The 11467-nt window shown below is 42.8% G+C and overlaps 1 protein-coding gene across 1 annotated transcript; it reads right to left on the bottom strand.

Annotated features, from left to right (window-relative positions):
• Window positions 1-428: 428 nt before the first annotated feature.
• On the bottom strand, window positions 429-5825 carry JRKL (JRK like). Its single transcript, XM_077299258.1, is given in 4 exon segments — window positions 429-1690; window positions 1693-1804; window positions 5339-5731; window positions 5733-5825. Coding segments are annotated over 4 exon segments (1629 nt in total). The 3' UTR covers window positions 429-659.
• Between the last annotated feature and the right edge of the window lie 5642 nt (window positions 5826-11467).

Genomic DNA, 11467 nt, shown 5'->3' with positions numbered 1-11467 from the left:
GGAAAGCAGAGAATGCATCGTAATAGCATAGGAAGGGGTGATCCCCAGGATCTTAGACAAAATCCAGTCATGTTACTGAAATGTTACGTGTATTTCGATATGGAAGAATAAATCAAAATTGGCACAAAAAAGTGGGTCAGATAGCTACTATTTTTCAGTTATCTATCTATCTATCTATCTATTTATCTACAGGTAGTCCTCGACTTATGATGTTGATCGGTTCTTACGGCGTCGTGAACCGAATTTCGACATAAGTCGGACCATATGTTCATACAGTACTGTACCATAATAACAGTATAGTACTGCAAACACTTAGCCTATCCAAACACCTATCTTAACACAGTGCCCTACATAGTTATCAATAAACATAGGTACAGTAAAATATTGTGCAGTACATTACGTTTAATAATGAAATACTGTACTGTAAGTGCTGTAACAGTAATAAACAGTGTACTGTAATAAACAAAGATAACAATTCCAAAGAGAGAACAGGCTTATTGGAAGGAAGCTGCAGAAGGTGCTGGAGATACTGGGGCAGGTGAGTCAAGAGGGGCAGGTGAGTCAAGAGGGGCAGCTGAGGTAGAGGGTACAGGTACAGGATCTGTTGCAGGATCTGTTGCAGGCCTCTCTACCTTCTTGAAGTACTGCTGCAGGTTAGTTTAGAAGGAGACCATCTTCTTCTCCTCCAAGATCTCCTTGTAACACCTAAGGGAATCCATGTCTCCTCTGGCAACCCTAGTGTACCTTTCCATGTTGGGATCCTCAGCCTCAAACCTTGACAACCCTTCCTGTATCAGGGCAAAACCTCCTGCCAAGCCCTGCCTTGTAAATCTCTTAGGTTCTGGGGATGGTATGTCTTCCTCTTCCTCTATCATCTGCTTCTCCAGTTGCATAAGGTCCTCAGCAGATAACTCCTCTCCATGAGATGCCAGTAGCTCTGTGACATCATCCTCCTCCACCTCCAGATTCATTGTCTTACTCATATCAACAACTTTCTTTATGACACTAGTCACTGACACTTGGACCTCTGTGACATCGTTCACAAACTGGGGACACAGTTTTTTCCACACACCATTCATACTGGTCTGCTTAACCTCATCCCAGGAATCAGCAATGTTATTCACAGCATCAAGGATGTTGTATGTTTTCCAAAAGTCCTTTAGAGTCAAGCCCTTATTCTTTTCAGTTGCTGCTAAAGCATTACCAATGACCCTTCGGAGGTAGTAGGCCTTGAATGTAGCAATGACTCCTTGGTCCATAGGCTGTAACAGGGCAGTGGTATTAGGTGGAAGGTAAACCACCTTGACATTAGGGTTAAAGTCATCCAGATGGGCAGGGTGTCCAGGGGCATTGTCCAGAATTAGCAGCACCTTAAAGGGGATATTCTTTGATGTACAATACCACTCCACGCCTGGCACAAAATGGTTGGTGAACCAGTCATCAAACACTGCAAGTGTCACCCATGCCTTCCTATCAGACTTTCAGATGACTGGTAGTTGACCCTTTGACATGCCATTGAGTGCCCTTGGATTCTCAGCCTGATACACCAGCATGGGCTTCAGTTTCTAGTCGCCAGCAGCATTGCCCCCAAGAAGCAAAGTCAGTCTCTCCTTGCCGACTTTATGACCTGGTGCTGACTTCTCCTCCTTGGCGATGTACGTATGGTTAGGCAAACGTTTCCAAAACAGCCTGTCTCATCCACGTTGAACACTTGTTGAGCACAGTAACCACCCTCCTCAATTATCTCAGCCAATGCTTTAGGAAACTCAGTTGCTGCTTTCTCATCAGCACTAGCAGCTTCATCCTTTTTTTTTGGAAGTGCATTGAACAGCAAGGTTGATTGCCGCACAGGGGAAAAAGAAAAAAAAATCTTTAAATCTTCAGCTTAGCGAGTGTGAACGAGCTGAGTGTGACCTGAGCGTAAGTGTGAACGGCGGTAAGTGTGACTTGTGATTCAGTGACTTTGGATTCAGGGAGTTTCCAAGGGAGGAATTACTGAATTGCTGTCTGTGTTTTATTAATACTTTGTATTTATTTTTATTTAACGCTTTTGTCTGGTGCAATCCCCATTAGGAAATGTGCTCCACTATTGTTAATGCCATCCAGTGCACATCTTGCCACATGTATGCAGTCCTTGATCAGCCGGTCAAGGGTGCATACTGCTGTGCGAGATGTGAGCACGTTGAGCATTTGGAAGCCCAGATTCTGGATCTAAATGTGCAGCTGGCAACACTGAGATCCATAGACAATATGGAAAGGAGTCTTCTGCTCACTGAGCAGACCCTTAATGGGATAGATGGGGGGGGATGGTAGGATGGAGCTGCAGGACAGTGAAGTAGCAAGCTGGGTGACAGTTAGGAAGCGGGGTAGAGGGAAGAGTGCCAGGGAGGCTAGTCCTGATCTGGTACACCCCAATAAGTTTGCTAAGTTGGCAGATGAATGGGGTGCCAGTACAGGGGTAGCACTGCTGCAGCCAGGCATGTCCTCTGAAAGCCGGAGGAGTGACTGCGCCAGTAAGGAGGGAATTAGGAGAGCAAGGCAGGCCAGACAGGTGCTGGTAGTGGGGGACTCAATTATTAGAGGAACAGATAGGGCAATCTGTCACAAAGACAGGGATCGTCGAACAGTGTGCTGCCTACCTGGTGCTCGAGTCCGACACATCGCTGATCGGGTGGACAGATTACTGGGAGGGGCTGGTGAGGACCCAGCGGTCATGGTGCACATTGGCACAAATGACAAAGTTAGAGGTAGATGGAAGGTCCTTAAAGATGATTTCAGGGAATTAGGCTGCAAGCTGAAAGCAAGGACCTCCAACTTGGTATTTTCCGAAATACTGCCTGTACCACGTGCCATGCCAGAGAGGCAATGGGAGATTAGGGAGGTTAATAAGTGGCTCAAGAATTGGAGTAGGAAGGAGGGGTTTGGGTTCCTGCAGAACTGGGCTGACTTCTCAGGTGGCTACAGGTTCTACGCTAGGGACGGGATACATCTCAATGGGGAAGGTGCAGCTGTGCTGTGGGAGAAAATAGCTAGAAGGTTGGAGGAGTGTTTAAACTAGGGATTGGGGGGGAGGGTATTCAATTTATAGGAGGGGAAGATAGTGCAGATAGAGACCTGGGCACAAATAAGGAAGTTGGGGGTGGCGGTGGCATGGGGGATGGGGTTAGAACAGTTAGTAATTTAAGAAAGAATAGAGGTACAGAGAGGAACATCAAGGGCATGTATACTAATGCCAGAAGCCTCGCCAACAAAATGGACGAATTAGAATTAATGTTGTTGGAGCATAATTATGACATGGTGGGGATATCTGAGACGTGGCTGGATGAGAGCCATGACTGGGCTGTTAACTTGCAGGGCTATAGCCTTTTCAAAAATGACCGTACAGATAAGCGAGGGGGTGGGGTGTGTCTGTATGTAAAATCGTCCCTAAAACCCATCAGGCGTGATAATATAGGTGAATTTAATGAAAATGTAGAGTCCCTGTGGGTGGAGATAAGGGGAGGGGGAAAAAATAATAAATTACTGATAGGGGTTTGTTATAAATCTCCAAAAATAATGGAATCAATGGAGAATATCCTCGTAAAGCAAATAGATGAAGCTGCGACTCAAGGAGAAGTCATTATTATGGGGGACTTCAACTACCCTGAAATAGATTGGGGAACAGAAACCTGCAGTTCCAGCAAAGGTAATCGGTTTTTGACAACTATGAGAGACAATTACCTTTCACAACTGGTTCAGGACCCAACAAGGAGGGGGGCACTGCTAGACCTAATATTAACCAACAGGCCAGACCGCATATCAAATATAAGGGTTGGGGGTCACTTGGGGAATAGTGATCACAAATTATAGGCCAGTAAGCTTAACCTCTACTGTGGGTAAAATCCTGGAGGGCATTCTAAGGGATGCTATACTGGAGTATCTGAAGAGGAATAACCTCATGACCCAATATCAACATGGGTTTACTAGGGACCGTTTCTGTCAGACTAATCTGATCAATTTCTATGAAGAGGTAAGTTCCGGACTGGACCAAGGGAACCCAGTGGATGTACTGTACATGGACTTTTCAAAAGCTTTTGATGCGGTGCCACACAAAAGGTTGATACATAAAATGAGATTAATGGGGATAGGGGAAAATATGTGTAAGTGGGTTGAGAGCTGGCTCAGGGATAGGAAACAAAGGGTGGTTATTAATGGAGCACACTCAGACTGGGTCGCAGTTAGCAGTGGGGTACCACAGGGGTCAGTATTGGGCCCTCTTCTTTTTAACATATTTTTTAATGACCTTGTAGGGGGCATTCAGAGTAGAATTTCAATATTTGCAGATGACACTAAACTCTGCAGGGTAATCAATACAGGGGAGGACAATTTTATATTACAGGATGATTTATGTAAACTAGAAGCTTGGGTGATAAATGGCAAATGAGCTTTAATGGGGATAAATGTAAGGTCATGCACTTGGGCAGAAGTAATAAGATGTATAACTATGTGCTTAATTATAAAACTCTGGGCCAAACCGTCAATGAAAATGACCTGAGTGTATGGGTGGATGACAAACTCATATTCAGCGGCCAGTGTCAGGCAGCTGCTACAAAGGCAAATAAAATAATGGGATGCATTAAAAGAGGCATAGATGCTCATGAGGAAAACATAATTTTACCTCTATACAAGTCACTAGTTCGACCACACTTAGAATACTGTGCACAGTTCTGGTCTCCGGTGTATAAGAAAGACATAGCTGAACTGGAGCGGGTGCAGAGAAGAGCGACCAAGGTTATTAGAGGACTGGGGGGTCTGCAATACAAAGATAGGTTATTACACTTGGGGCTGTTTAGTTTGGAAAAACGAAGACTAAGGGGTGATCTTATTTTAATGTATAAATATATGAGGGGACAGAACAAAGACCTTTGTGATGATCTTTTTAATCATAGACCTGAGACAGGGACAAGGGGGCATCCTCTACGTCTGGAGGAAAAAAGGTTTAAGCATAATAACAGGCGCGGATTCTTTACTGTAAGAGCAGTGAGACTATGGAACTCTCTGCCGTATGATGTTGTAATGAGTGATTTGTTACTTAAATTTAAGAGGGGACTGGATGCCTTTCAGGAAAAGTATAATGTTACAGGGTATATACACTAGATTCCTTGATAGGGCTTTGATCCAGGGAACTAGTCTGATTGCCGTATGTGGGGTCGGGAAGGAATTTTTTTCCCCAATGTGGAGCTTACTCTTTGCCACATGTTTTTTTTTTGCCTTCCTCTGGATCAACATGTTAGGGCATGTTAGGTTAGGCTATGGGTTGAACTAGATGGACTTAAAGTCTTCCTTCAACCTTAATAACTATGTAACTATCTTGCACTTTAATGTTATGGAAATTGGCACGATCCTTAAACCTCATAAACCAACCCCTACTCGCCACAAATATTTCACTTTCACTACCTTCCCCCTTTTCTCTTTTCAACGCCTGAAACAGTCGCCTAGCCTTCTCCTGAATAACCATAAGGCTCACAGGGATACGGCGTTGATTTTGGTCTTCCAACCAAAGCACCAATAATCTTTCCATCTCAATAATAAGCCCACTATGCTGCTTTGTTATCACTGTCGCTTTCATAGGAGCACATCCTTTCACATGTTCAAGGATGCGATCTTTATCCTTGATAATCGTAGCGACAGTCGAACGACTAAGTCCTAATGACCTGCCAATTTCTGTTGGTGTTTCCCCCTTATCAGATCGACCTTATGATATCCACTTTCACCTCCATGGTGATGGCCTTCCTTTTCTTTGATGCACTGGTATCAGATGAGTCTAGCTTACATTTGGGAGCCATAATGAAGGGTGTTATGACGTGCAGGAGACTCGTTTTCCTCGTGTAAATGGGTACAGTGTACAGTACTGGACTCTATTCTTCCATCGCTAGTTGCACGTAGCTCGACTTACGACGCAAAACCGCGTAGGTCGGAATGAGGCGTCGTATAAAGCGTCGTAACCATGAAACGACATAACTCGAGACCGTCGTAACCCGAGGACTAACTGTATTATCTATCATCAATTATCTATCTATTATCTATCTATTATCTATCCTATATCTATTATCTATCTATTATCTATCATCTATTATCTATCCCATATCTATTATCTATTTATCTATCTATTATCTATCCCATATCTATTATCTTTCTATCTATTATCTACCCCATATCTATTATCTACCCCATATCTATCTATCTATCTATCTATCTATCTATCTATCTATCTATCTATCTATCTATCTATCTTTCTGTCTGTCTCATGTCTCTCTCATGCAGTGCAGCAGGACTGACACATTCGGGTACCTGATTACCAGCCGTACATTACTACGTGATGCCAGGCTATTGTAATTGCAATGCCATCTGCTGGTGTTAAAATGAAAAGCAATAATGCCTTGATGTTAATGTAAAGGAGATTTTTTTTTTATTATTTAAAGAAGGAAAAATGCAGGATTGCATCATGGCAAATGAAGGCCACTTTGCACAACAGTGTGACCTGTTTTAGAAAGTGGCAATGAACAATATCAGGCTAATAAAGTGAGTCTAAAGTACGACATATGACAACCATACACCATGTAAATGTTATCAGAGTACAAAACCACTGCTGCAGCAGAAAAAAAATCAGCATTTACTCTACATGACAGCATGACCTTGGTGAAATTTCATCCACAATACTGTTATTGTAATATGCACTGTATTTTCCATAATTTTTTTTTAAATAAAAATTTATATCCATACTGGTGAAGTTAACTGTGCATAAAATTGTGAGAAGCCATCTATGTACACTGCTGTGCGCATATTTTCAGCAAATAATATTGGTATAACTGGGCTCAATCAGTGGTCAACTGGCAGATTTAACCCCTTCATGACCTTTGACATACCCATATGTCATGGTTGTATTGGAGTTCCCAACCTTTGATGTATAGGTACGTCATAGCAATCATGCAAGGCACAGGAGCAAAAAAATTGCAAAAAAAATAAATAAATCGCAACACTGGAATTATCTGACCTATAAAACTGTCACACTAGCTAACCCCTACAGTGAACATCGTAAAAACATTAAATAAAAACCTGCAAAAAACTATGCTTTTTCATCATACAGCTGAACAAAAAGTGGAATAAAACGTGATTAACCCCTTAATCCCATATGATGTACTATCCCGTCAAGGTGACCTGGGACTTAATTCCCAGTGACGGGATAGTACGTCATAGCTGATCGGCCGCGCTCACGGGGGGGCCTATCGCAGCTGACATCCGGCACTATGTGCCAGGAGCGGTCACGGACCGCCCCCGGCACATTAACCCCCGGCACACCGCGATCAAACATGATCGCGGTGTACCGGAGGTACAGGGAAGCATCGCGCAGGGAGTGGGCTCCCTGCGGGCTTCCCTGAGACCCCCGGAGCAACGCGATGTGATCGCGTTGCTGCGAGGGTCTCCTACCTCTACCTACCTGCAGGGATACTGCAGGCCCCGGATCCAAAATGGCCGCGGGGCTGCATCCGGGTCCTGCAGGGAGTACTTCCGGGTCCGGAGCAGGCTGCAGATGAAAGCTGCAGCCTGCAGCGATGTGAGTGAGAGCGCCGATCTGATAGAGTGCTGTGCACACTATCAGATCAGCGATCTGTGATGTCCCCCCCGGGACAAAGTAAAAAAGTAAAAAAAAAAATTTCCACATGTGTAAAAAAAAAAAAAAAAAAAAAAAAAAATTCCTAAATAAAGAAGAAAAAAAAAAATATTATTCCCATAAATACATTTCTTTATCTAAAAAAAACAAAAAAAACAATAAAAGTACACATATTTAGTATCGCCGCGTCCGTAACGACCCAACCTATAAATCTGTCCCACTAGTTAACCCCTTCAGTGAACACCGTAAGAAAAAAAAACCGAGCCAAAAAACAACGCTTTATTATCATACCGCCGAACAAAAAGTGAAATAACACGCGATCAAAAAGATGGATATAAATAACCATGGTACCACTGAAAACGGCATCTTGTCCTGCAAAAAAAGAGCCGCCATATAGCATCATAACCAAAAAAATAAAAAAGTTATAGTCCTCAGAATAAAGCGATGCCAAAATAATTATTTTTTCTATAAAATAGTTTTTATCGTATAAAAGCGCCAAAACATAAAAAAATGATATAAATGAGATATCGCTGTAATCGTACTGACCCGACGAATAAAACTGCTTTATCAATTTTACCAAACGTGGAACGGTATAAACGCCTCCCCCAAAAGAAATTCATGAATAGCTGGTTTTTGGTCATTCTGCCTCACAAAAATCGGAATAAAAAGTGTTCAAAAACTGTCACATGTCCGAAAATGTTACCAGTAAAAACGTTAACTCGTCCCGCAAAAAACAAGACCTCACTTGACTCTGTGGACCAAAATACGGAAAAATTATAGGTCTCAAAATATGGAGACGCAAAAACTTTTTTGCTATAAAAAAGCGTCTTTTAGTGTGTGACAGCTGCCAATCATAAAAATCCGATATAAAAAATGCTATAAAAGTAAATCAAACCCCCCTTCATCACCCCCTTAGTTAGGGAAAAATAATAAAATTTTAAAAATGTATTTATTTCCATTTTCCCATTAGGGCTAGGGTTAGGGCTAGGGTTAGGGTTAGGGCTAGGGTTAGGGCTAGGGTTAGGGTTAGGGCTAGGGTTAGGGCTAGGGTTAGGGCTAGGGCTAGGGTTAGGGTTGGGGCTAGGGTTGAAGCTAAAGTTAGGGTGGGGCTAAAGTTAGGAATAGGGTTGGGGCTAAAGTTAGGGTTGGGGATAAAGTTAGGGTTGGGGATAAAGTTAGGGTTAGGGTTTGGATTACATTTACGGTTGGGATTAGGGTTGAGATTAGAATTAGGGGTGTGTCAGGGTTAGGACTGTGGTTAGGGTTACAGTTGGGATTAGGGCTAGGGGTGTGTTTGGATTAGTTTCAGGTAGAATTGGGGAGTTTCCACTGTTTAGGCACATCAGGGGCTCTCCAAACGCGACATGGAGTCCGATCTCAATTCCAGACAATTCTGCGTTGAAAAAGTAAAACAGTGCTCCTTCCCTTCCGAGCTCTCCCGTGCGCCCAAACAGGGGTTTACCCCAACATATGGGGCATCAGCGTACTCGGGACAAATTGGACAACAACTTTTGGGGTCCAAGTTCTCTTGTTATCTCTGGGAAAATAAAAAGTTCGGGGGCTAAAAATCATTTTTGTGGGAAAAAAAGGATTTTTTATTTTCACAGCACTGCGTTGTAAGCTGTAGTGAAACACTTGGGGGTTCAAAGTTCTCACAACACATCTAGATAAGTTCCTTGGGAGGTCTAGTTTCCAATATGGGGTCACTTATGGGGGGTTTATACTGTTTGGGTACATCAGGGGCTCTGCAAATGCAACATGACGCCTGCAGACCAATCCATCTAAGTCTGCATTCCAAATGGCGCTCCTTCCCTTCCGAGCTCTGCCATGCGCCCAAATAGTGGTTCCCCCCCACATATGGGGTATCAGCGTACTCAGGACAAATTGGAAAACAACTTTTGGGGTCCAATTTATCCTGTTACCCTTGTGAAAATATAAAATTGGGGGCTAAAAAATCATTTTTCTGAAAAAAAAAAGCATTTTTAGTTTCACGGCTCTGCGTTATAAACTGTAGTGAAACACTTGGGGGTTCAAAGCTCTCAAAACACATCTAGATGAGTTCCTCAGGAGGTCTAGTTTCCAATATGGGGTCACTTGTGGGGGGGTTGTACTGTTTGGGTACATCAGGGGCTCTGCAAATGCAACGCGACGCCTGCAGACCAATCCATCTGAGTCTGCATTCCAAATGGCGCTCCTTCCCTTCCGAGCTCTGCCATGCGCCCAAACAGTGGTTCCCCCCCACATGTGGGGTATCAGCGTACTCAGGACAAATTGGACAACAACTTTTGGAGTCCAATTTATCCTGTTACCCTTCTGAAAATACAAAACTGGGGGCTAAAAAATCATTTTTCTGGAAAAAAAAATTTTTTTTATTTTCACGGCTCTGCGTTATAAACTGTAGTGAAACACTTGGGGGTTCAAAGCTCTCAAAACACATCAAGATAAGTTCCTTAGGGGGTCTACTTTCCAAAATGGTGTCACTTGTGGGAGGTTTTAATGTTTAGGCACATCAGGGGCTCTCCAAACGCGACATGGTGTCCCATCTCAATTCCAGTCAATTTTGCATTGAAAAGTCAAATGGCGCTCCTTCCCTTCCGAGCTCTGCTATGCGCCCAAACAGTGGTTTACCCCCACATATGGGGTATCGTTGTACTCAGAACAAATTGCACAACAACTTTTGTGGTCTAATTTCTTCTCTTACCCTTGGGAAAATAAAAAATTGGGGGCGAAAAGATCATTTTTGTGAAAAAATATGATTTTTTATTTTTACGGCTCTGCATTATAAACTTCTGTGAAGCACTTGTTGGGTCAAAGTGCTCACCACACATCTAGATAAGTTCCTTAAGGGGTCTACTTTCCAAAATGGTGTCACTTGTGGGGGGTTTCAATGTTTAGGCACATCAGGGGCTCTCCAAACGCAACATGGCGTCCCATCTCAATTCCAGTCAATTTTGCATTGAAAAGTCAAATGGCGCTCCTTCCCTTCCGAGCTCTGCCATGCACCCAAACAATGGTTTACACCCACATATTGGGTATCAGCATACTCAGGACAAATTGCACAACAATGTTTGGGGTCCAATTTCTTCTCTTACCCTTGGGAAAATAAAAAATTGGGGGCGAAAAGATTATTTTTGTGAAAAAATATGATTTTTTATTTTTACGTCTCTGCATTATAAACTTCTGTGAAGCACTTGGTGGGTCAAAGTGCTCGCCACACATCTAGATAAGTTCCTTAAGGGGTCTACTTTCCAAAATGGTGTCACTTGTGGGGGGTTTCAATGTTTAGGCATATCAGGGGCTCTCCAAACGCAACATGGCATCCCATCTCAATTCCAGTCAATTTTGCATTGAAAAGTCAAATGGCGCTCCTTTGCTTCCGAGCTCTGTCATGCACCCAAAAAGTGGTTTACCCCCACATATGGGGTATCGGCGTACTCAGGACAAATTGTACAACATCTTTTGGGGTCCATTTCTCCTGTTACCCTTGGTAAAATAAAACAAATTGGAGCTGAAGTAAATTTTGTGTGAAAAAAAGTTAAATGTTCATTTTTATTTAAACATTCCAAAAATTCCTGTGAAACACCTAAAGGGTTAATAAACTTCTTGAATGTGGTTTTGAGCACGTTGAGGGGTGCAGTTTTTAGAATGGTGTCACACTTGGTTATTTTCTATCATATAGACCCCTCAAAATGACTTCAAATGAGATGTGGTCCCTAAAAAAAAATGGTGTTGTAAAAATGAGAAATTGCTGGTCAACTTTTAACCCTTATAACTCCCTAACAAAAAAAAAATTTGGTTCCAAAATTGTGCTGATGT

This window comes from Ranitomeya variabilis, chromosome 3 (assembly GCF_051348905.1).
Source record: "Ranitomeya variabilis isolate aRanVar5 chromosome 3, aRanVar5.hap1, whole genome shotgun sequence".
NCBI lineage: Eukaryota > Metazoa > Chordata > Amphibia > Anura > Dendrobatidae > Ranitomeya > Ranitomeya variabilis.
Note: the sequence above shows the minus strand (reverse complement) of the source record. Positions and strands in the feature narration are given on the sequence as shown.